Raw genomic sequence first — 26253 nt, forward strand, 5'->3', positions numbered from 1 at the left:
AGTTAAAACTTTTTTTTTAACTTTTTTAGAAAGTTAAAACTTTTTTTAAACTTTTTAGGAAGTTAAAACTTTTTTTTAACTTTTTAGAAAGTTTAACTTTTTAGAAAGTTAAAAAGTTTTAAATGTTTTAAAAACATGTTTCCTAACTCATGCTGCAGCAAGCCAATGGGGTATATGTTGTTATTTCCATTTTACAAAGAAACTGAAGCTCAAGGAGTTCAAGTAAATGTAGGAGACGGATTGAAAGCAAGGTTGGTGTGATCCCAAGGCTGATACTATTTCCACTCTTATGCTGGAAGATGATCCTACAAATGTCTTCTTTAAATAATGTATTGCATATTTCTTTATTGGAAAAGGAATACATTCTCACTTTTAAAAAGCTGGAAAAGACTCAGACATATACAGAGGAAAATAATCATTTTTAATCCTGTCTTTTAGAGATCACTGTTGTTAATATGTTGCTGTGCAAAGGCCAAGACCTCAGATTCTGACTTGTATCAGAGGCATTCACTCCAAGTGATGTCAATTCTCTAGGCCTCCTTTGTAAAGTGGGGAGAGAGAATAATGTATCTTCTGGTGGTTATAATGATTAAATGAGCTGTTTTTAAAGAGCTTAGTTTATAATAAGAAATCAATATATATTTGCCATCATTATCATACTATCCTTTTGACCTTTTCAATGTGTATATAGACATTTTAAACTCATAAGATATTGTCAAATTATTGTACTGTCCAAGTAGATTCTGTTTGGTAACATGCTTTTATTCTTTTGTTGTTTAGTGGATACCTTTTCATCTCACTGAGTGTTAAATATTTAGGTTTTTATTTTATGACTTTTCTAAATTATGTTGTTGCATGTGGAATGGAGAGAGAGTATGGGGTGAGGGAACTCTAGCTATATTTGTTTGTGTTTTTTTTCTTCTTTTGAGACAGGTTCTCACTGTTGCCCAGACTGGAGTGTGGTGGTGTGATCTTGGCTCACTGCAACCTCCATCTCCCAGGTGCAAGTGATTCTCTAGCCTCAGCTTCCTGAGTAGCTGGGACCACAGGCATGTGCAACTATGCCTGCCTAATTTTTGTGTTTTTTGTAGAGAAAGGGTTTTGCCATACTGCTCAGGCTGGTCTCAAACTCCTAAACTCAAAGCGATCTGCCTGCCTTGGCCTCCCAAAGTGCTGGGATTACAAGCATGAGCCACCACGCCCAGCCATATTTTATTTCTTTTTAAAAAACTATCTGAAAAAAAGTCTAAAGAAAAATGGTAAAATATTAACATTATTAACTGAGCAGTGAGTACATGGTTGTCTGTGTGATTTTTCTAAATATGGAATAGGTGATAACATTTACAAATTGTGATACTAAGATGAGCATCCTCACACATAAGGCTTTATGCATTTCCTGGGCTACTTCCCCAGCATAAATCCTAAAATGGGAATATCTGGGTCAGAGCATATGCTAATTAGTAAATGAAAGGATTATGTATCAATTTGTAGTCCTTATTTCTGGGTACCCTTGCCAACTGTGGTTATAATTTTAAAGTAATGTTTGGGAGCTGGTAGAGGAATTGCACTTTTTTTGTAATTCTGAAGCCAAGTAATTTTCTATTTGTATTTTTTTGATGAATTCCTCCTTATATCCTTTGTTTTTCTGTGGCATATTTCTGGTTTTTCTTTTTTTGTTTGATGGAGTCTCACTCTGTCGCCCAGGCTGGAGTGCAGTGGTGTGATCTTGGCTCACTGCAACCTCCGCCTCCCGAGTTCAAGTGATTCTACTGCCTCAGCCTCCCGAGTAGCTGGGATTACAGACATCCACCACCATGCCCAGTTAATGTTTGTATTTTTAGTAGAGATGGGGTTTTACCATGTTGGCCAGGCTGGTCTTGAACTCCTGACCTCAAGTGATCCACCTGCCTCAGCCTCCCAAAGTGCTGGGATTACAGCCGTCAGCCACCGCGCCCAGCCTGTGGTTTTTCTTAGTTATTCTTAAGAAGTCCTTATGTAGTAAGGATATTAACCCTGGGTCTGGATAATCCGTAGAAAATAAGTCTTCCAAGTTTGAATGGCCCTTAGGTTTTAAGTTATCTATGCAAAGATGAAAAAGGCCTTCACATTCTCAAAGGTCACAACTCATACCTAGCCATTTGCTTATTTTTGCCTGCAGACCTCCAGTGGAAGTCCGGGCACATGGCGGAGAGCCTCACCAACATGCCACGGCACTCCCTCTACATCATCATCGGAGCCCTCTGCGTGGCCTTCATCCTTATGCTGATCATCCTGATTGTGGGGATTTGCCGCATCAGCCGCATTGAATACCAGGGTTCTTCCAGGCCAGCCTATGAGGAGTTCTACAACTGCCGCAGCATTGACAGCGAGTTCAGCAATGCCATTGCATCCATCCGGCATGCCAGGTTGGTTGCGGAGGCGGCGTGGGGAATGCTGCCTTCACGTGTGCATTCTTGGGAACAGGGTCATATTATACACAGGACTTTCCATTTGCAAAGAGGAGATTTTAAAGAATGAAACATAGGTTCCACATTGTATTCGGAGATAGATCATTCGGCCACTTGATAAGCAAACTCCTTTTAATTTGCTACTAGCTTTTCCTTTTGTTTTCTTTTGTTTACATTGAATATATTTGTTCATCTAATTTGGGTTGCTCTGTGACTATAAATATCTGATTCGTAATCACTGTGTATTGAAAACTTTTTTGTTGAATTTTTTTGGGGAATGTCTTTTGCCCTGTTGCTCTTCAAACCGTCAACATATAAATGATTTCATTTGACTTGAGGGCCTAGTAAAAGAAGGATAAAGAGCTATCTTCCTACTTTTAGAGTGAATATTTATAAATCAGTATCCTTTTCTGGAAGAAAGACTTCAGAGGGACAAGGAGTTAGTGTGGTGTCATAGAAAGAGTGTAAGTTCTGGTGAGGTATAGCTTTGAGTCTTAATGACACCGTTACCTGACTAGGTATTTTAGATAGATCTTTTAACTTTCCACAAATATAGCTCCATCAGCTGTATAAAGGGATAACTCTCCCTCCTTGGAGAGTTATGGCAGTCATATTAAATTACAAATATATATACTTTTTCCTTCAACTTTCGTTTTAAGTTCTGGGGTACATGTGCAGGATGAGCAGGTTGGTTACATAAGTAAACTTATGCCATGGTGACTTGCTGCACAGATCAACCCATCACCTTGGTATTAAGCCCAGCATCCATTACAAATATTAAAATAGTATGAACAGAAAATCCCGTATTTACTTCTCCAAGTCTATTATATAACATTAAACAATCAACTAAGATAACATTTTACTGACTTTTGCAGAGTCTGTGTTCCAAAAATAGCAATATTGTTTGTTGAAGTAAGCCATCTCTTCTTTTGTTAATTGAATAATCTCAAGCACACAATTCAGAAAGTAAGTGTGCTGTAGTGAAAAGTGGGCTGCGCTTGGTGCTTAAGGGAACTGGGAGCTGTATGATCTATCTTGGGATGTCCCATGTTGGTATTGGTCAAGACGTGAGAAGACCTGGCTGGATGTGGTGCCTCACGCCTGTAATCCCAGCAGTTTGGGAGGCCAAGGCAGGTGGATCACTTGAGGTCAGGAGTTCAACACCAGCCTGGCCAACTTGGTGAAACCCTGTCTCTACTAAAAATACACAAATTAGCCGGGTGTGGTGGTGGGCGCCTGTAATCCTAGCTACTCGGGAGGGTGAGGAAGGAGAATCGCTTGAACCTGGGAGTCAGAGGTTGGGTTGCAGTGAGCTGAGATGGCACCACTGCACTCCAGCCTGGTCGACAGATAGAGACTCAGACTCAAAACAAAAACAAAAAACGCTGGGTTTTCTATCTCAACAGCACATATCCACATCCTTTCTCTTTTCTGTCCTTTTCATCTCCATCTTGTTTCCTTCGAGGACTTTTTATCATCTGACCTGGGCCGGCCCGCAGAGGTTGAGCATCCTTCCTGGGTACTGTCTCTGTGACTCCTCCTCATTTCCAAAGTTCCAAATCAGGCAGCCTGAGAGGCAGCTGCAGTCACCTTCACAGCTGTGCTCCTTCGGGACACGTCTGCCTTTCTACACTGAGATTTTTATCCTTCATCAATGGGTTCTGTATTTCTTTTGAATTTCTACTTAGCTTTTACTAGGTACATATTTGGAAAGTGTAGCTTCAGATTCTGGTTACAGTGGGAATGATAAGAAGTAAAAGTGAAATATCATGAATGTTTTCTTATATCTACCTAACTGAATCATAACAGCAATGACAAAGATAAGCACTGTAATCCCAGCTACTCTGGAAGCTGAGGCAGGAGAATCACTTGAACCCCGGGAGGAGGAGGTCGCAGTGAACTGAGATCACACCACTGCACTCCAGCCTGGGTGACAGAGCAAGACTCTACCTCAAAACAAAACAAAACAAAACAAAACAAAACAAAACAAAACAAGAGAAAAGAGACAGAGAGAGAGACATGAGAATACCCAAATTATTCTATCTAAATGGCATAGAAGCTAAGAGGTTCGAAGAGTTTGCTTTCTCCAAAAGAAATTCCCCAAACCCAATTCTCAGATCTTACAGTGATCTTGTCATTCTAATAGAAGCAAAAGCCAGAACTCAGCTTTCATTGGGAGGAGGCAGTGGGAGGGAGAACTTGGGAGACCCTGAGCGTCTGCACCAGTGCTGAGGTGGGAGCTGCACCCAGTCTTGCTTATGTAACTTCAAGGGAGGACAGAGAACTTAACCCTCCTCCAGCTCGGGCGCTGCATGGCTGCTCATCTTAGTGCCTTCCTTTCAGAGCCAACTGTGGCAATACAACATCCAGGAAGCCCTGATAGCAACCCTTGCAAGCCCCACCGTAATTGTTTATTTGACTCTTTACACAGGGTAGTAGCTTTTATTTCTGTGTCTCTAGTGGGTCCTGGCAGGTAGTAGACATCACTGACATTTGAGGTTTGAAATGAATGAATGATCTCAGTTAGGGGTTGGAACAGGGTACCTTGACCGGCTTGAGAGGTAGACTCATCCCAGGGCACCAACTCAGTAAGTGGCCCCAGCCTAGAGGAACATTTGCCGTATCGTGAAATTACTGGATTGGAGATGAAGAACGTAAAAAGGAGCAGAGAAGCCTGGGTGCGGTGGCTCACACCTGTAATCCCAGCACTTTGGGAGGCCGAGGAGGGCGGATCATGAGGTCAAGAGATCGAGATCATCCTGGCTAACATGGTGAAACTGTGTCACCCCAGCCTGGGCGACAGAGGGAGACTCTGTCTCGAAAAAAAAAGGGAGCAGAGAATTGACAAGTTTCTTTGGTGCCCAAGAATCTTTTCTCTCTTCTTCATTCCTGGAGGGGCTTTGTTTACCAGGAGGGAGCAGAATCCATGGCATTGTATTCTCATGTGTTGGGAGACCCTACAAGTCAGATTCCCTCTGCCCCTACAGGCATCCATGGCTATGATCCTTCAGGGCTCAAGAGGAGCAGTGTTTTAGTTCAGCCCCAGAATAGTTTAAGATAGATTCCACTAAGACTTCTGCTCAGATGGCCCACGGGGAAGATATTTAACTGAATACTCTTGGAAGGAAAGAATAAACTTGAAAGCATTTACAAACCTGGCTCTTATTTGGTGCTGATTTATATCAAAAATATTTACTGCGGAATTCCTAACGGACAAGCTCCTGCATGCACCAGTGACTGCAGATAAAACTATTGACATTAAAACAATACCTTCCCTTTAGGAAAACGTCTCTTCTGAAAGTTTATTCAGCTCCAACCTGTGGTTTCTGCAGCATGGCTCTGTCAAGGCCATGGCTGGGGCTCGGGCTGGTTGGCCCTCTCTGCTCCCTTTTCCTGGAAACCCTAGAAAGGCGTTGGCAAAAACTCAGACCTTTTGATGTTATCCTCTCCCTAGTTTTCAGCAGCCAGTGTCCATTTTATGGGCTTTCTCCCTGCTACTATCCTGGAGGTGACATTGGATCAGAATGACTGCAGCCCAGCAGCCACACAGGACACATGGAGTGGGTCACACGAGTGACTGAGGCCATGTGGGGCGATTCTGATGTCAGAGTCCGTTGGTGCTAACTCCTAGTAGGAGACCCCTCCCCCTCTTCCTCATCCCAGGAGTCATCTGCAACATGCTTGCGTATACTCAGGCAGGGAAGAGCTTGTAACTTACCAGCAGGAGCAAAGCCTGGGTTCTCCAAGTTCTGACACTGAGGTCCCACTCAGTTGACTGCTCTACAAGCTAGAAGTGCCTGATCACAGGAAACAGATAATGGAGGACATGTTCAGTTTTTTTTTTCCCAATAGCTCAAAACCTTCCAATATTGGCCTTTCTCAAGATCTGACATTCTGTCTGCGGCAGTGTTTTAGTGGTTGACTTTCAGAGGACCATGAACTAGCAGCTCTTTGACCTACCTTATAACTGGTTGCAGTATCTTTTGTTTCTTTGAAGAAATAGACACACAAGACTTGTCACCAAATAGGATGTTTGAGATGTCCGTGCTAACTGATATTACGGGTGCTGTCGTTTCTGTTAGTGCCTCTGTGATGGCCAACACTTACTGAAAGGTTCCTGTGGCCACACACTGTGCTAAATCATTCACAAATAACTCATTTGCAAGCATCTCACAAGAATGTAGGTGCCCATGTATCATTAGTCTCCCATTATAGGCAAAAGAAATTTAGGCTTAGTGAGATAATACAATTTACACAAGGGTCACAGAGTTTGTAAGTGAGGAAACCAGGACTTGTAAGTGAGATTTGTAAGCCAGAGTTTGTTAATGAGAAGGAGGATGTGCTGATTTGAAGGTGATGCCTTTCAATGCAGCAGTACACAGGCTCTTGTCAGGCACCGGTTAAGTGAGAGCTTTAGTTTATTGGGTCATCACATGCATGAAGGTTGCAATGAAGTGTTCAGCACCTAGGCTTGGAAGCCAGAAAGCTCCACCTCCCACCAGGTGTGACCTTAGGAAAATTATTCCTAAGTTTCTGTTTCCTTATCTGTAATATAGGATAAATGAGATGTACTCACTTCACGAGGTTGTTATGATGATGAGATGATCAATCAGTGAAAACAAGACAATGGAATGTGATGTTGAGTGAGTACCAAGGACAATGGATGCATCACCCTTCGAGGGGCTAGGAAGGAGCTGCAGATGGAGCCACCACATTAGGGTATTTGAGCTATTTTTCCAGGAGAAGGGGGAGTGTGTCAACTCCTTCCCATCTTTTAAAGATCTGGCTTCCCCATGGACCATCAGCAGACATTTCCCAGGTGTCATGGTCTGTGGTCATGTCGTGGGGAATGAGCTACCTCAGGTGGGACATGTTACTATGAACGCTGAGTGTTCCACCCAGCCTGCCCCACCAAGAAACATTTTCTTATTAATGTTTTAACTTGTAGGATTTTTTATTTTTACTTAACAAGAATGCTGAGTAAAACATTACACAGACTATTGATTGAAAAAAGTCAGTCTCAATACAGTATGCAGAGTACTTTCTCAATTTTGTTAAAATAGGTAGTAATAATTATTATATATAATACTTTCAGAGGGGCTTCATACATATTTGTAAAATGAATAGAAGGGATGTGGGATTGAGGGATGGGCAGACTGAAGAATAATGCACAAAAAATTGACACGTCCTTTGGAGAGCAACACTAAGGGCGATTCTTATGGTCTTCATCAGGGACCTGTAAAATATTTTAGACTTTGCAGGCCATATTGTCCTGACTACTCAACTCAGCCTTTGTTGTGCCAAAGCAGCCAGAAGAAGTGTGAATGGGCTTGACTATGTTCCACTAAGACTTTATTTGAAAAACAGGCATCAGGCTGGAATTGGCCTGTAGACTATAGTTTGCTAACCCCTAGTCTATTTTATATTTTTCTCTAGCTTCCAATTTTATTTTGTTTTCTACATTTAAAATGTACCTTTATGATAAAAAGTAGTAGTTATTTTAAGAATGAACACTTGCATAAAAATGCCTGCAATAAATATCCTCTGACATTGATTTAGTGCCCGAGATATTAAAAAAGAAAAAACTGTTAGTCTTTTAAATGTAGATATGAATGCACATTCGTTTACCAACAAGTGTAAGCCTGCCACTGTAAGAGGTATAGGAGATTCAAACAAAGTCTTTTCATTGTACTGTGTGTTTTAAAACTATGGTGTTTCTATAAAGGAAGCCATTTTAGCTTCCATATGGTAGATACAGCATTTCAGGTGGAAACCTCCAAAATTCTCCTAAGGAATTTGGACAAAGTTCTCAGCAGCTAGTAAGTTGAAATGCAGGGATTCCAGCTCCAAGCCTACCTGCTCTCAATTCTGGTGCTGGGGCTATTAGTCTTATTTTAACCACCTTTGTAACTAGCATCATACTTTAGGACCCATACTTGTTTGGAGTTAATCCCATTAGGACCCGGCCACACAGCTCAGTTAACCGGTGCAGACACAGAGTGGTGCTCCTTGCCCTTCAGTTGACTTCGAACATGCATAGGTGGCCATGTGGCTCACTCTTGAGTGGCGTCAGCCCTTGCTTTGTCATACTCAGTGGATCTGTGACACTCGTCCTTAAACCTGCCTTGTCGATATTGAGTTCCATGGCAACATCCAAGTTTACAGCCCTTCGAATTATAGTGTGTTAATGGATTAAGTAAAATGAAGGCTTTAACGTTCTAGATTCTGAGGAAGCAGGTTCTTTTTCAAACTATGAAATTATATTTAAAAATGGGTGTTTTAGGCCAGGCGCAGTTGCTCACGCCTGTAATCTCCGCACTTTGGGAGGCCGAGGCAGGTGGATCATGAGGTCAGGAGATTGAGACCATCCTGGCTAACACAGTGAAACCCCGTCTCTACTAAAAATACAAAAAATTAGCTGGGCATGGTGGCGGGCGCCTGTAGTCCCAGCTACTCGGGAGGCTGAGGCAGGAGAATGGCGTGAACTCAGGAGGCGGAGCTTGCTGTGAGCCGAGACCGTGCCACTGCACTCCAGCCTGGGCAACAGTGCGAGACTCTGTCTCAAAAAAAAAAAAAAAAATTAAAAAAGGTGTTTTAAAGATATATGCAATTGGGTTTTTCCTTTCAGCCAACCAATCGAATAATTAATCAGTTAGTTAATATAATTTGTTGGCCCTCAAGTCAAAGCTGTCTATATCCTACTATGTTAGGATATGGAGAGCTCTTCACTGGGTTGCTGGATATTTTTTGTTAAATTATTATTATTAGTGGTGGTATATCTAGCTATTTGATGAGAAATAAATTGTCAAAATGTTTGCATCTTAAAGTAGCCAAGGAAATTGTTGGACTTGGGAGAAAGTGTAAGACCCAACGGGCCTGTTGACACTTTTACTCTGTTGACACTTTTCCTATCCTTAGATTATGCAGACCTCACTCAATTTAGGTGAACAAACTGCAGGCTAGAGCCTGACCCACATCCATGTGAGCACAATGGTGGACCTTCAGTGAGGCTTCACATGTTAGAAAGTATTTATTGAAGTCTTTTGTCATATTGCAGTAATAGCTGTGGGTTTTTCTGAGGGTAGAATGCTTTAACTCTTTAACCCCGTGTTTTGCCTGGTGCCTGACTGGCATAGCATATGCCTTTGTGCTCTTCAAGGCCAGTAAAATTTGAGAGGATTGGAATACAAGATTGATGACTGTTTAAAATGAAAGATCACATGAAGAACACACTGTTTTCTCATTTCTCACTTGATTCTACTTCCCATCTCCATACATGAGAAGACAGACTTTCAACATATCAAAGGAAAAAATAAGAAAAGAGGAGTGTTGGGGCAGGAGCCGTGGCAAATAAGCCCCTTTAATTCCTAGGGACCCCGTCCTAGGAACCTTGTTAAATTTAAGGTTCTTTTAAAATGCCTTTTTAAAGAGCCCTGGTGGACTTGAAACAGTTAAAAAATGTTGTCCAGACAAAGGAGGAGGGGGGATGGGTTAGTGTGGAAGATCATTTGAATCCTGTTGCATTCCAGGGCTTTTAGGGAAGGTGAGGTCTTGAATGGGAAGAGACCACCCAGAAGTTGAATTGGCTTTATTTTAATAATTGCTATCTTAGGACTGGTTTGACAGGAAGTCCTGAAATTGGATTTTGATTCCCCTGGCTTCTGAGAGTCAGTCCTGCTGTTGAGGCGATTTTGATATATACAAATCTGTTGGGACAATGGCTTTGTGCTCAGAGGAAAACATTGGCTTCTGTGTGCGTAGGGTTGGGAGGTGATAGGTGGGGAGGGATTCAATGGTGAGTTCTGGCATAGTTTGTGGACAGACACCTTTGTGTCTGAAGTCATTTCCCACCTCTGCCCTTTTGTATTGGGATCTCAGATGACCTTAAACCTTCACAGCTTATCCCCTGAAAATCCCACAGGAAAGGCTGTCTGTCCATGGCCCGGGGAAGACTGCCCTGGTGTTCTATATTCCAGGCACTGGAGTGAATATAAAATAAATTCACCTCTCCAGATATTTATGGACCTCAGAAGAAAAAGACAAATCAATACACATTTTCTTAAAATCTGTTGTGGAGCTGTCATGCTTGACTGCTTTGCCAAGATTGAACCTACAAGCTCCAACTTTGAGCTCTACATTTTGTGAAATACATTTTTTTTGCCTCTAACACCAAAGACTAATGTTTATACACATTCAGTGTTAATATTAGGATGTCTAAACTTTCTGTACTTGCTGGGGAATATATTTTTACAGTTTCATTTAATTCATGCATATAAATTATTCTCATCACTTGCTTTAATTAAACTTGAGATCTAGTATTTATCTAACCAGAGTCCTTTCTCTCTGATTTCAGGTTTGGAAAGAAATCCCGACCTGCAATGTATGATGTGAGCCCCATCGCCTATGAAGATTACAGTCCTGATGACAAACCCTTGGTCACACTGATTAAAACAAAAGATTTGTAATCTTTTTTTGGATTATTTTTCAAAAAGATGAGATACTACACTCATTTAAATATTTTTAAGAAAATAAAAAGCTTAAGAAATTTAAAATGCTAGCTGCTCAAGAGTTTTCAGTAGAATATTTAAGAACTAATTTTCTGCAGCTTTTAGTTTGGAAAAATATTTTAAAAATGAAATTTGTGAAACCTATAGACTACGTTTTAATGTACCTTCAGCTCTCTAAACTGTATGCTTCTACTAGTGTGTGCTCTTTTCACTGTAGACACTATCATGAGACCCAGATTAATTTCTGTGGTTGTTACAGAATAAGTCTAATCAAGGAGAAGTTTCTGTTTGACGTTTGAGTGCCGGCTTTCTGAGTAGAGTTAGGAAAACCACGTAACGTAGCGTATGATGTATAATAGAGTATACCCGTTACTTAAAAAGAAGTCTGAAATGTTCGTTTTGTGGAAAAGAAACTAGTTAAATTTATTATTCCTAACCCGAATGAAATTAGCCTTTGCCTTATTCTGTGCATGGGTAAGTAACTTATTTCTGCACTGTTTTGTTGAACTTTGCGGAAACATTCTTTCGAGTTTGTTTTTGTCATTTTCGTAACAGTCGTCGAACTAGGCCTCAAAAACATACGTAACGAAAAGGCCTAGTGAGGCAAATTCTGATTGATTTGAATCTATAATTTTCTTTAAAAAGTCAAAGGTTTTATATTGTGAGTAAATTAAATTTACATTTGAGTTGTTTGTTGCTAAGAGGTAGTAAACGTAAGAGAGTACTGGTTCCTTCAGTAGTGAGTATTTCTCATAGTGCAGCTTTATTTATCTCCAGGATGTTTTTGTGGCTGTATTTGATTGATATGTGCTTCTTCTGATTCTTGCTAATTTCGAACAATATTGAATAAATGTTATCAAGTCAAGGATGCAGTTGTCTTTTTTGTTCTTTGAAAACTATATATAAAAAGTTTTGGATTTGATATTGTTTGCCAAACAAACCCATGGTTGATACCATATTAAATAACCTGAGGAGTGCACCTCTGTGGCTGCCGGAGCCCCCTCCTTTGCCTCTGCAAGCCTTTCTGACCTCTAATTGTCAGTAAGCTCACCCTAGCTGCTTGTCAGTGTGAAGTGTGGAAAAAAAAAAAAAGAATTCTTATCTGAAGTTTTATATCCGAATTTGCCAGTGAAATGCAGCACATGTGAACAGTGGGCACACTGGAATCCGGAGATGCTTCTAGGCATTGAGGGCAGGTACCTGTGGCCTCAAGAAATACCTTGCGTGCTGCTATCCTGTGGAGGCTAAATGAAATTGCCTTAGCAAACAGTTTCGTGGTTCTTAGAAACTTGAAGGCTGTTTAGAGCCACCCTATATTCAGTTCCATTTTGTATCCAAATGCTGCTCTGAAGTCCCAGAGTTATTTTTAAAAATACATTTTTAACTGCACACAGGAACGTCAGGTAAGGCCAAGAGAAGTCCTGGAACCAGGTGTGAATGAGAGTTTTAAGCAAAAAGAAGTATTTAAGATGCTTTTCCTTCCCGCTCTACCCTCAAAATATCTGTTCCTAATCCTACAAATGACACAGCAGTACACCCACATTCTGATTATTAAATGACACAGTGCAATACGTTAATATTTTTAGTTAAGTGTTTGGAAGTAAGGTAAGAACAAAATATTAACTTGGTTGGTTAAACATTCATGGAAACATGCAGCAGAGTGTTGTGCAGACATATTTACTCCCATCTTCCTATAAAAGACCCTTTGGTTGTGTGGTGCTCAGACACTTCTTGATTGATGATGGGAGAGGGCCATGAAAAGGTGTGAGCTGAACTCCATTTGCCTCATGACCCCCACGAGCCCCTGGACATTGTCTGAGCCTCCGTGTCTTTTTTGCTTATTGGTCTTCATTTGCAAGCTGCTTCAATCGCACCCTCTGAAATCATTTTCAATCTCCCGAAGTCTTAAATTCATTATATGCGATGTCTCTTAAAGGACTTGTTTAAAAAACTAAAGTCTTTTATCAATCACAGTTTGTCTCTTGAAAGCCAATTAATGGAGCTTGCAAATTCAGATCTTGGGCAGAGCCTTCTGACCGTCTGAGAGTGGCCACCAAATCCATCTAAAGACATTTGCTTATTCATTTGGACATTCAATGATAAGAATTCATCTCATCGAGCACTTGTTCTGCGTCAGGCAGATGGTGACTGACAAAAGCCCTGCCAGAGGATCCTGCTTCCCAAGTTTGTAGCTTATTTTGAACCAGACCTTCATCTAATAAACAAATAAATACAGAATTACACTTCACAGAGCACCATGAAGGAAAGGTAAACGCCACTATAGGGCAGCTTATTTGTAGCGGAGTAGATTAAAATCTTACTTCAATCGTTTACTTGGTAATGACTTTGGACAACTAACTCTCTGGGCCTAAGCTTCAAAATTTGAGAAATGGGCATCACGATAGGGCCTCCCTTGAAGAATCACTGTGAGCATTGAATGCCAGAATGTGTGTAAATCACTTAGCCTCCCTCCAGCGCCCATCAAGATTCAGCACGTGTTAGCTATTGTTATTGTTGCTGCTGTTCTTGTTTCAGATTCAGACATTTATCACAAAGTAGGATAGTACCCTCACTTTTATGATTAATGATTGGGATCTGCAGTTAGTACATTGTGATATGTGTGAAGAATAGTCCTAGAGCAGGGAGCACATTCTCTAAGGGTGTTGAAACTCCACCGTCTCAAGTTGTTACTTTGCACTAGCTGTGAAAATAGTACTTGATAAGCCAGAATTAACTATTACTCCAGAATTCTTGAACTGATGGTGGTCTTATAACTCAGTGTAGCCATAATTAGTTCTCTAATATGTGAGTCTTCACAAGCCAAAGCAACTACATGTAATGACAGGGATCCCTGCCATCTAGAAATGGTATAGCAGTGTCTCCAGCTCATTTGGGAGTTTTTTTTTCAAAGCTTTTAACGCTTGCCACAAAATGGCACATGCAGATAAATTATTTCCAAGTGGTCTTAACAGTTGAGTTGGCCTCTTTGACCAAAGTCTCCTCTTAGCACAGTGGGGCCTGGGCCTCCCGCCCTATCACTTAGTAACTCTGCCCTACCGGCTTCTGTTTCTTCATTTCATGAGGCTATAAATTTTTTGAACAGTTTTGTCTGGCTGTGATTTTCTCCAAGAACTGAGAAGTGTCTGGGAGTCTGAACTGATCTTTTCTTCAAACAATGTTGTAAGTCCAGGTAAACAAAACCAAACAAAACTAACTTTTCAGGTATATGATAGTTTGTCTTACTGTTAAAGGGTTTTATAGTTTACTTATAGGGAATACATAAAACCATAGAAAAGAAATATATATATGAAATCACCTTAAAATTATAAGTAACCACTCACGACAACCCTGGCAAATACCACCGGGTGCCTGCACCACAGCCGTTTCTCTGCCCTTCTTGTGATGCAACATAGAATTGAAAATGTCAACTGTCACCTTCTCCAGCTTCTCTTGTTTTTAGGGGTGATTGTGGGTCAGTGTGGCTCAGTGGGCCCTTCAAGAAAATCTCCTGGGACCTCCTAAAAATACGTCTCTTCCTGATTAGAGAGTGATAGAGCCAATGAAGAATCATCAGATGCTTTCAGGTAGGGGAAAGAAGAGTTCTCCTATGCTACAATAAAGAGCATAGACTTTGATATTATTCACAATATATCACAATTATCACAAACGAAGGTTTGATGAACGCTGATGTGATTAGAATTAGTCCTTGACCTCAGTTTTTTCAGCTACAAAATGGAAATGGAAGTAGCTTATTTGAGCAGGTATTGATAAACTATGGCCCATAGGCCAACATACAGCCCAAAGCTTGTTTTTGCACACCCCTTAAACTAAGAGTGATTGTGTGTGTGTGTGAATTCTTAATACACTTTTTTTGATGGATATAGAAATGTTTATTTATTTGTGTTTTCTGTATTTTTTTATTATACTTTAAGTTTTATGGTACATGTGCACAATGTGCAGGTTTGTTACATATGTATGCATGTGCCATGTTGGTGTGCTGCACCCATTAACTCGTCATTTAGCATTAGGTATATCTCCTAATGCTATCCCTCCTCCCTCCCCCCACCCCACAACAGTTGCTGGTGTGTGATGTTCCCCTTCCTGTGTCCATGAGTTCTCATTGTTCAATTCCCACCTATGAGTGAGAACATGTGGTGTTTGGTTTTTTATCCTTGCAATAGTTTGCTGAGAATGATGGTTTCCAGCTTCATCCATGTCCCTACAAAGGACATGAACTCATCATTTTTTATGGCTGCATAGTATTCCATGGTGTATATGTGCCACATTTTCTATTTTAGAACAGATTTTGCTTTACAGGAAAGTTGTGAAGATATTACAGAAAGTTCCCATATACTCCATGTCTGGTTTTCCTCATAAACATTTTACATTAGTTGGGTACATTTGTGACAATTAATGAATTGATGCCTTACTATTGACTAAAATCCATACTTCATTCAGATTTCTTTACTTTTTACCTACTGTCTTTTTCTGGTTGTTCCAGGATCCTGTCTAGGACACCACATTGCATTTGATCATCACATCTCCTAGGCCACTCTTGGCTGCAATGAGTTCTCAGACTTTCCTTGTTTTCATGACCTTGAGGAGGACTATGTATTTTCTAAGCTGTTCCTCTATATAGATTTTTATGACGTTTGACCCATGATCAGACTGTAGTTATAGGTTTTTGGGAGGACAACCACAGAGATTAAAGTGCCATGTTCATCATGTCTTATCAAGGTTAAATACTAACAACATGATTTATTACTGTGTATGCCGACCTTAATCACCCGGCTGAAGCATTTGTCAGGCTTCTCCACTGTAAAATTACATTTTCCCCCTTCTCTCCATACTGTACTCTTTGGGAGGAAGTCACTACGTGTAGCCGACACTTAAGGAGCGGGGAGTTCTCCACTTCCTTAAGGATAAAGTATCTACTTCAATTATTTGGGATTCTGCATGAGAAATTTGTTTATTCTCCCTCATTTATTTATTCAATAACTTATTTATACTAGTATGGACTCATAGACATTTTTGTAATTGTTTGGAGTATAATTTAATACTTCTTTTTTTTTTTTTTTGCTCAAAATTTTCCATCTTTGGCCATTGAGAGCTCTTCTAGTGGGCACCTTTGACATACCTTCATCATTGTGTATCTCTGTGTGTGTGTACATGTGCCTGTGTGTGTGTGCGCCTGTGCCTGTGTGTATGCATTTTAGCACTTTCTTGCTTTCTGGCAATACAGGATGCTCCAGGCTCATCTTGTGTGTTTCCTGCTTCAGCCTTAGAATCAGCCACTTTTTTCCAGGGAGATTTGTTCCTTTCATTGCAGTGAGAGTGGTTTGTAACAAATGAGCATTTGAAATTGATTTGACAATAGCCAACTGTCTTACTCCATTTGTGTGGCTATAACAAAATGCCTGAGGCCAGATAATTTATAAAGAACAGAAATGTATTTCTCACAGTGCCGGAGGCTAGAAGTCCAAAACCAAGGTACCAGCAGGTTTGGTGTCCGGTGAGGACCTGGTCTCCACTTCTAAGATGATGCATTGTCACTGCATCCTCTGGAGGGGAGAAACGCTGTGTCCTCACATGGTGGAAGGGACGGGGTGAAAAGTGAGGAGTGAAAGCCCTCCTTCAAGCCCTTTCATATGGGTACCTAATCCCATTCATGAAGGCACAGCCCTCATGACTCAGTTCTAAAGGCCACACCTCTTAACACTGTTGCATTGGGGGTTAAATTTTAACCTGAATTTTGGAAGCAACAAAGAAAGACATTCAAACCATACCATACACACTCACTTTGAAGCCCAATTAAGTGAAATATTTCCTACCCCACAAAGAGTTTTATTCTTCTCCTTAGTAGACTTGTATTACAAAAATAAATTGTATTCAATTGTTGTTATATTTTGACTTTTATTAATAAAAATTGTGTGGAATGTTATCTCCTCTCATGTTATACAAGTATCTATATCATGTGTTCAGTTTTATATCTTGGCCAGCATAAGACTAAAATGTTTAATATCTGGTCTTTTACAGACAAGATTGGCTGACTGCTGCTTGAGAGCAACATTCTGTAGTGTAAGTAAGGTAACATACTTAAGGACCAGCATAGTGATGGCACATGGTATGGGGGAACACATGTCTCCATTCTCCTTTGAGAAGGCGAACTCTTTCAGGACAACTCTGTCTTATTCAGCTGTATCACTCTAGTGCTTGGCGTGTTGGTTGACCTTTAGCAAACCTTTATTAAGTGTTTAAATTGATTGAATAGCAAAATGCACGATGATTTAATGCAGAAGGAGATAGAAGATTGTATGTGAGAGAACAATGAAAGGTGACATGGTTGAAATGGAAGGCAAAAGCACACATTAATATGGAACCAGTGGGAATGCCTTCTAGAGTTTTACGCATCTGTTTGCGAAATATCTGCAAGATTTCCATCTTATGTATCTGTTGACCTGGCCTGGCTATTTGAGAGCCTTAACTGGTCGATAAGATATATTATTTTTTCAATCATTTCAGTTTATCTCAATCCCTTACAAAATGCAATACTTAGAAGGATTTTATAGGCTTTATTGAGGGCCTTGGGGGAGAGTCACAGAGAGGATCATATTGCATGGAGAAGGCGACCTTCCACCATTTGCAGATTCTGCTTCCTCTCTTGTTCTTCTATTGTTCTCATCTCCCTCTCCAGAACCATAAGAAAATTAATCTCTTGTTTTGTGCAGAGCAATTGTTCTTACCCTCACAATCCTTAGGAAAGAATCTTCTATCTCAAATGCACCTTAAGTATATTTCCAACCAAATGTTGGTCTATTCTTGAAATGACTCAAGTAAAAGCTCCCAAGAAAATCAAACTCTCCATATGTAATTTCATTTAATATAATTATTAGAATGCCTCTGGCTGCAGGTCACTAACAGCAAACCCAACACATACACTGACTTAAAATATAAGAAAATCTTGTAACTGGTAGTCCAGAAGCGAGGCAAGCTTCAGGAGCAGCTTGATCCAGAAGCTCTTATTCCATTTATTTGCAGTTTCCTTGGTCCTGCTCTCCTCTAGGTGATGGCTTCATCATCAGGCTGCTTCCCTTGTGATGGCAGAATGGCTATGACAATTTCTGCCTTCACATACTCAGGCTACCCTATATTTTTGTGTACCCACTCATTCCACTCTACTCCATTTTCTCTTATTCTGCATTATTATTTTCAATCATACATGCTAGTATCTACCATGTCATTGAGTTACTTTTTCAGTCATTTATTTTCTGTTTTCCTAGTAGTACTTTAGCATCACGTTGTGACCACTACTCTATCACCAGTGCCTGGAACAGTGCTTGGCACATAGTAGCTGCTTAAGAAACATTTGCTGAATAAATGAGTGTCAGGACATTCAGAGGATGAACTAGAGATTGCCTCAGAGGCTCCCTCTTAGGAGCTAGGGGATTTCTTCCTCAAATATTTAGTAACTCTCATTGGCCCAAACTGGGTCATGTACACATTTTGGAATTATCCCTCATGGCCAGCTAAATGCTATACCCTCACTAACAAAAGCCTGGATTCCTGAACCAATCACTGCCAAGGGGCATGGGATTATCCTGAGGCTGGGAAAGGGGTCATTGGCCCTAGAAATATATGGAACGTACAGTGAGAGGTGGGGCAAGAGCAGTACCGATGCAAAACTGAAGGGCAGTTGAGATGGGGAAGGGGATTGGTCCTAGGAGGCAACCACGTATGTCTCCTCCAACTACATGTAGATATAGGAGTGAGCAGTGTGGGTGGAGAAGGTGGAGAGGCACTGAGCTGGGAGTTAACAAATTTAGATTTTTATCTTAGCTCTTTCTCGAATAAGCTGACAGAAACTTGGTGAGTCATTCACCTCTCCCGGCCTGTGCTTTGTCATTTATATTTTATACTTATTTTTATTTTTTGAGGACAGAGTCTCACTCTGTTGCCCAGGCTCGAGTTTAGTGGTGTGATCTTGGCTTACTGCAAACTCCACCTCCTGGGTTCCAGTGATTCTCGTGCCTTAGCCTCCTGAGTAGCTGGGATTACAGGCTTGCACCATCATGCCCAGCTAATTTTTGCATTTTTAGCAGAAATGGAGTTTCACCATGTCGGCCAGGCTGGTCTCCATTTCCTGGCCTGAAGCGATCTGCCCACCATGGTCTCCCAAAGTGCTGGGATTACAGGTGTAAACCACCATGCCCGGCCTGTCATTTTTAATACTGAGCAATTGAACTATGGTTATAACTTGGCTTTCAGCCCTAGCATGAGCCACAGATGTGCTTTTGTTTGTCCTACACCATATGTTTAAATGTGTAAACCAAAATTAATAATTAGGATCTCTCTGTCTCTCTCTCACACACACATACACACTCCGCTCACACAAATCAGTTTTCTGGCTTACCTTGAAAACTCAGAAATGTGATTGCACCATCCACATGGAGACAGGAGAAAGGGAAAAAACAGGCAGACAGGTTAAGACAGGTCACTGGTAGAACTGTTTTAAACAGAGAAATAGGCTGAAAAATCAAGCTACAGGTACACAGATAAGGGGACAAACCCCAACATAGAAACACCTTTGTTCATTGTATAATCAGCAGACTCCCAGGAAAGTTTCCTCTCCTTTTGTGGACATGTACCTGGTGGCTCCGTGGGAAGTTTCTTGGGGGGAGGCTTGCCTGAGACATGTCCACAGCTGTACAGATAAGGGCAGTTACACAAGCCACTACACAGACAAGGACAATTTCTTATAAAAACTTTTATATTCAGCTGTAAAATGGCAACCCTCTCCACTGCGGAGAGCTTTCCTCTTTTGCTTATTAAACTTTCACTCCAACCTCACCCTTGGTGTCCATGCTCCTTAATTTTCTTAGTTGTGAGACAAAGAACTCAACACCTCAGACAATAAGATTGCTTCACTGACCCTAGATGGCTTCATTATCACCACATGGCAGCAAGTGGCTGAAATGGAAATGAAACTGCCCCTTTTAGATAGCTGGGCACAAACCCCACCACTCCCTATTGTCTCACTGACACTAAAGGTGAATGTCAGTTACTACTTATAATATTTTTTGCCCAGTTATTTTTGTTTTAGTTTTGCTTTATTTTCATTTTGTGGCTAAACATTTCTCTATATCCATGCCATCAAAACAGGTATATGAGCATTAGTTGAGAGGGCTGTTTGTTTCAAGGAAAATGAGCAAAAACATAGTTATTATGGAAGTGAAGACTATTTGTTTGTGTTTAATATCCCCCAAACCCCTGACCAGTTGACTAAGTCACATTACTTTCCTGTCCCTAGGATCTCAGCACCAGATCAGTAACTTTTAAAGCTGTTTTTTTAATAAAAGTATGTTGTCTTCCAATGAAATACTACATGGATGTGTGGTATATAAAACAGATTAAAATGAACAAGATGCTCTGATCAAACCTGGATAAGAGGTCTTTGTGGCCAGACCCTTTGGCCTCCTCTTCCAACCACCCCTAACCCCAGTGGTCTCTGAGGGGATGTGAAGAGCCATGAGTCCCACAAAGGACAGTTTGAAGACCACTGGTCTAGCTGATCCACCCCAAGACTCTCATCTCCCCATCCTTCAATCTGTCCATCTGTCCAGCAGATGATAATGAAGCACTTGGCGTGTGTAAGTCGAGTGCTAGGTGTTAACTGAATCAGCTGTCGTTATTTGTCAGGCTTCTCCTCCGTAAAATTACCTTTTCCCCCCTTCTCTCCACACTGTACTCTTTGGAAGGAAGTCACCATGTGTAACCCATGCTTAAGGAGAGGGGAGTGATGCTGCTCCACTTCCTTAAGGACAAAGTAGCTACTTAAACTGTTTGGAATTTGGCATGAGAAACTTGTTTATTTTCCCTTAGTTACTTATTTAATCAATAACTTGTTTATACTAGTATGGACTCATGGACATTTTTGTTAAAGTTTGGAGTACAATTTAATACCTTTTTATTTTTTTGCTCAAAATGTTCAGTACAGCATTTGCCCTGTGGATGCTAGATGCTAGAATGAAGACAGGTATTAAGAACATGTCATTGCATCAGGATGTTGCAAAGTTACAGAATGTTGTGGGAGATTCTAGCAGAGAAAAATCTAGTAGATTCCATAGAAATCAAGGAAGGTTTCATGACATGCGACATCTAAGTCAGGACCTGAAGCATGGGTATGAATTACCCACGTGAAGGGAGGGGAGGGTGTGTGAAGCTGCAGAGGGTGACAGCGGACACTTCTGAGGGACTAAAAACAATGGAGTCAGGCTGGAATTTCATTGTGCAAGGTTAGGGTGAGCATGCACTACTCTAGGACCCAGCAATTTCACTCCTAGGTAAATGCCCAAGAGCAACAAAAGCATGTGTTTGCTTAAAAGAGTTTTGTACAAGAATATTTATGGAAACCTTATTCATAATTGTCCCCAATACAATAGAATACCACTAAAAATAAAAAGGAAAGAAGTACTGAAATAGACAGCAACACGTCTGAATCTCACAGGTGTTAATGTTGAGAAAAAAAACCAAAACAACAACAACAAAAAAACCCAGACACAGCAGAGGGCCTAATGCATGATTCCATTTATGTGCAATTCCAAATCCAGGAAAACCAATTTATGATGATAGAAATCCAAACAGTCTTTGCTTCTGGAGGGTGGGGGGATTAACTGGGAAAGGGGAACAAAGGACATTTCTTGGGCATGAAAATGGTCTATATCTGGATTTGAGTGTAGCAAGAGAAAAGCATCTGTCCAATGAATCCAATTATAGACTTAAGATCCATGCCTTTTACTGCATATAAATTTTTAAATAATAGAGCTTAAAAAACAAGACCACCAAAGAAAAGTACAAGAGAGAGGGTGGGTAAATGGAGAATCCGGAGTCGGGCAGGGGCTGAAAAACTTTTGGGTAGGGTTGGGGTTGTTTCTGTGCCAAGGAGAAAGCAAAGGTCACACGTTTGTCAGGGAGGAAGACGCTGCTGCAGGGATTCAGGCAGAAATAAATTATAGTGTCTTATAAACCTCAGCTTCTGGACTGAATCAGCAGCTCCATGATTTTGTAATGTAGGTTTTTCTTGGATGAATTTCCAAGCTAGTCATTTACAATTTGCTAATCTACAGATTAAAATTTAACCCACAGACACATTCCCAGGCTACTGTGTGGCAGGAGAGACCCATAGACAACCGATTGTTATTTTTCTGCTGGTTTATTTGAAAATCTCCAAATTGCTAATGAGAATGTTCACAAAATTGAAATCCTTTTATTATTAAATGAGTCTATGCAGAAAATACTTTATGGTTAAATTATCTTTTAATAAGGCAATTTCCTGCTTTCCCAACCCAAAAGGCCCCTTAACAATTTGAAATTCAGATATTGTGGTTTCCTTATATCAGAGCCAAGCAACTCTTGCATCTTTTCAGAAAAGTGACTCCCATGGGGAATTTCAATTTAACTCATTATAGCATGATTTTTCTTACAGTGATGTGTCTATAAATCCCTTGACATAAAGAGTATAATAAACATACAATGTGGTCCTGAGATCAAGCTGACTTTTAGAAAGATCTATTTCAACACACACACATACGTTACACAGAGTGTGTGTGTGCGTGTGAAACAGAGACAGACATTCTATGGTAGAGCAGAGTTTTAAAACCAATGAACTAGACCAGGGTTTCTCAAGCTCTGCACCATCAATATCTTGAACTGGAAAATGGTTTCCTGTTGAGGGTTGTTCTGTGCATTATAGGATGTTTAGTAGTGTCTCTGGCCACTACCCACTAGATGCCAGGAGCACCTCCCAGCTGTGACAACCAAAAATGTCTCCAGATATTTCCAAATATCCTCTGGGGGTCAAAATTACCCCTGAATGAAACTATTGAGCTAGACAATCTGTTTTCCCTTCTACGCTTTTTATTTCTTCCATCCGTCCATTCATTCATTCATTTGTTCATTCATTCATTGTCTCACTCATGCAGTTCATTCCATCCATTCATGACAAATCTTCCCTGAGCACTCACTGTGTAAGGCACAGGTAGTGTTCTCAAATGCTTCCTCATGACCCACCAGTGTCTAATGACTGGTCTAGGAGTGTGGAGTCAGCAGTGTGCTTCTAGATCTAAAATACTGAATTCTGTAGATGTCTTGCCTTTTCATGATTTAGAGTGATTCAATAACTCTAATTTTTTTTTTTTTTTTTTGAGATGGAGTCTCACTCATTCTGTCATCCAGGCTGGAGTGCAGTGGCACAATGTTGGCTCACTGCAACCTCGGCCTCCCAGGTTCAAGCAATTCTCCTGCCTCAGCCTCCAAAGTAGCTGGGATTACAGGCGTGTGCCACCATACCCAACTAATTTTTGTATTTTTAGTAGAGGTGGGGTTTCTCCTTGTTGGCCAGGTTGGTCCTGAATTCCTGGCCTCATGTGATCCATCCACCTCGACCTCCCAAAGTGCTGAGATTATAGGCATGTGCCACTGTGCCCAGCCAAGAATTCCTTTGTAATAACTTGTGCTCACTATTCCAATAAAAGTAGTCGACATTTATTAAAGGTAACAATATACTGGCCACAGTGTTGACCAATTTGTCTCCTTTAATCCTCACAACAAACTTATGAGGTAGGAACTTTTATCACTGCCATTTTTAAGGTGGGGAAATTCAGTCCTAGAGTGTTTAAATAGCTTTCCAAATTTCCATTGTTTGAAAGACACAGGCCAGAGCTCATGTTCCCAATCTCCCAGTCATCATCTACCCATCAACCCCCACCCATCCATTTAGACCTCCATTAATTTATCCATTCAGCAAATGTTTATTAAATGCCTACTACGTAACAGTACGTTGTTCCCTCACAGCTTTGCAAGATTGCCATGTGAGGGAAGGAAAGGAGTGCCATGGCAGCAGGACCAGGAACTGCCCACGGCCCTGGATAGCATGAGCTCCACCAAGCGTCCTTTTTCTGCTTCTCTTAACAACAGTGGTGAGGCAGGAGAATAGGGAAAATGAGGCAGGAGAATAGCAAAGGGAATTAAAAGTTGGAGAAAGGGCAGAATAAGTAAAAATAGAGAGCAGAAGCAAGGTGAAGGGGTGGGTGAGCAAGAAGCAAGATAAGAGGTGGAAGTTAAGCAGCCAAAACAAAGAGTAAGATAGAGAAGTGAGCAAAGACCTCATAGCCAGCAGGATCTGGACCAAACCGGGAAGGGGCAGCGCTTCAGAGATGGGCATGCACATTACAGAGAAAAAGTATCCTTCACATAACCCCGTAGGATAATTGGCTACTTAAGATTCATGCATATGGGCTGCATATCATGCATGTACTTAAAATTATGGGATAGAGGTGGCTTGCAAGTGCACGGAGGCCAAAGTAACTAAACAACACACCTCTCAATCAAAAGGCAGACACTGGCTAGAGATTAGGCAGCCTTGGGAAGAGAAGAAAAAAACACGTAAAAAGACTCAAACTTCACCAAACTGACGCTGATCTCATCTCACAGAGGCCAGTCCATTCTCCTGCCCTGAAAGTGTAATACTGTGCTTAATGAACTTTTGCGGCTTTGCTTTGCTATCTGTGTGTGTCTCGTCCAATTCTTTGTTCAGGACACCAAGAGCCTAGAACTGCGCAGCACCCTCCGTTATCAGTGGGTGCACAGAGAAGCTCCTCCTGAGTCTTAGGTCAGAAGATGAAGAACGAGAATTAGCTCTGAGCTTTGCGTGCAGGGTGTGTGGGAAGAAGGCACTTTCAGAAAGATAGCCAAGCTTTTCATACCGACTCAGGCTTCCTGTGGTTGAAAGGTGGAGGCAGTTTGAAAATTACTCTTTTCACTTTACAGATGGGATGACTGGAGCCCAGGAAGAATGAGATGTGACTCTCCCCAGGTTAGTGGGACATCAGTGCTATGAAGAAACAGAAGATGGGATCACATAGCTGGAAGCACTCGCAGCACTTTTCCTGGCCCATTGTTCACACTCAACACATCATAACTCATTCTTATTCCTAAAGAGCCCTGGTCTCCATTGGCCATGCAGTGGTCAGCCATGTGCTCAGAAGACAGAGGTGGAATGTAGACAGAAAAAAATGGGCCTCGGAAGAGATGAGTAACTCTGCTTGTTTACCACTTCAACATGTTAGCACAACTCAAGTTACAGAGACTCGTGAGTGCTTCAGCTCTGAATTCAGGGGATTAAGGGCAGAAAGCTTTCGGCGCAGGATAATATTCACTGGGAAAGGCTTCTGTTCCTCTGTCAGATAGCAAGGGACATGACTCATGCATTTTGTCTTTTATAGGAGTCTTAAGGTGTGCTATAAATGGATTTACTTTAATTCTCAGTCTCAGAGGCTAGTGATGATAAATAATTACGTAGTTGAATGTGAACTGTGATCCAAACAGCTTTAAATGTAGAATTGACTCTACATTTAGTGGGTAAACCTGAGGCACTAGGGGGTTAAGCTGATGGTTGATGTACAAGTGGATTGTTTGCTTTTCAAGGCCTTATTTTCAGGGTTGAGCAGAGTGAAACTTTCTTGAAAGGCTGCGACTGGTTGGATTGCCTCCATCAGGATGGGTATGGCCACGCCATTCCTCAGGTATTTCCCTTGAAGGCAATCACCATTTCACACTGACAGGACCAATTTCCAGCTGTTTTTTTCCAAGGCAGACTCATCCCCAGAAGCATTGCTCCCAAGGCATAACTAGCTTTTCTTCCAGCCCCTTCTGTTTTGTTTAGATCCTTGCTCTACTAGATTGTATGGTTCTTCTGGGTGGAAACTCCATCCCTCATTCTTGCCCCACTCACCAGAGGCGTCCATGATTTGTTGAGTGATTGACCTCCATACTCTTTCCTATCCTTCTCCCCACCCAATCACATCTGAGTGATTAAGAAGCATCAGTGAACTCTTCCCAGTCCCAACACACTCCCTTACCCAATTCCTTGATTTCCATTATTCTGAATGAATGTGTCTGCATCAAATCAGAATTTCCCAAGCTTGCCTGATTGTGGGAATCACTGCCATGCTGTGAAAGTGACAGGTTCCAAGACTTTGCTTACTGGAGACTCTGATTCAACCAACAAGTGTCTGTGCTTGCTTTGGGCTAAGTTTTGAGCCGTGTCCTAACAGCTCGGGGTGAATAGATTGATTCAGGTGGATTGTCTTTAAGGAACTGAAGTTGAGGAGGGAGTTCGTTGGAGGCTTTGGGTGTCTGATGGTAGGAAATGGGAAGATGGTGTAGAAGGCAAAAGAGCCAGACACCACTTGCCATATGCCCAGGGCTGAGCTGGATCCATGAACAGGACATTCAGGTCAGCT

General features: G+C 41.2%; 1 protein-coding gene across 2 annotated transcripts in view; it reads left to right on the forward strand.

Annotated features, from left to right (window-relative positions):
* DNER (delta/notch like EGF repeat containing) overlaps positions 1-11822 on the forward strand; it is a 366652-nt gene extending 354830 nt beyond the window's left edge. For both annotated transcript variants that reach the window (XM_032754076.2, XM_058437649.1), the window contains 2 exons: positions 2159-2405; positions 10801-11822. In XM_032754076.2, the coding sequence (XP_032609967.1) occupies positions 2159-2405; positions 10801-10912 (359 nt within the window). In that variant the 3' untranslated portion in view covers positions 10913-11822. The remainder of the gene's footprint in view (positions 1-2158; positions 2406-10800) is intronic.
* The last annotated feature ends 14431 nt before the right edge of the window (positions 11823-26253 follow it).

The sequence above is a fragment of the Hylobates moloch genome, unplaced genomic scaffold (assembly GCF_009828535.3).
Source record: "Hylobates moloch isolate HMO894 unplaced genomic scaffold, HMol_V3 SCAFFOLD_1, whole genome shotgun sequence".
Lineage (NCBI taxonomy): Eukaryota > Metazoa > Chordata > Mammalia > Primates > Hylobatidae > Hylobates > Hylobates moloch.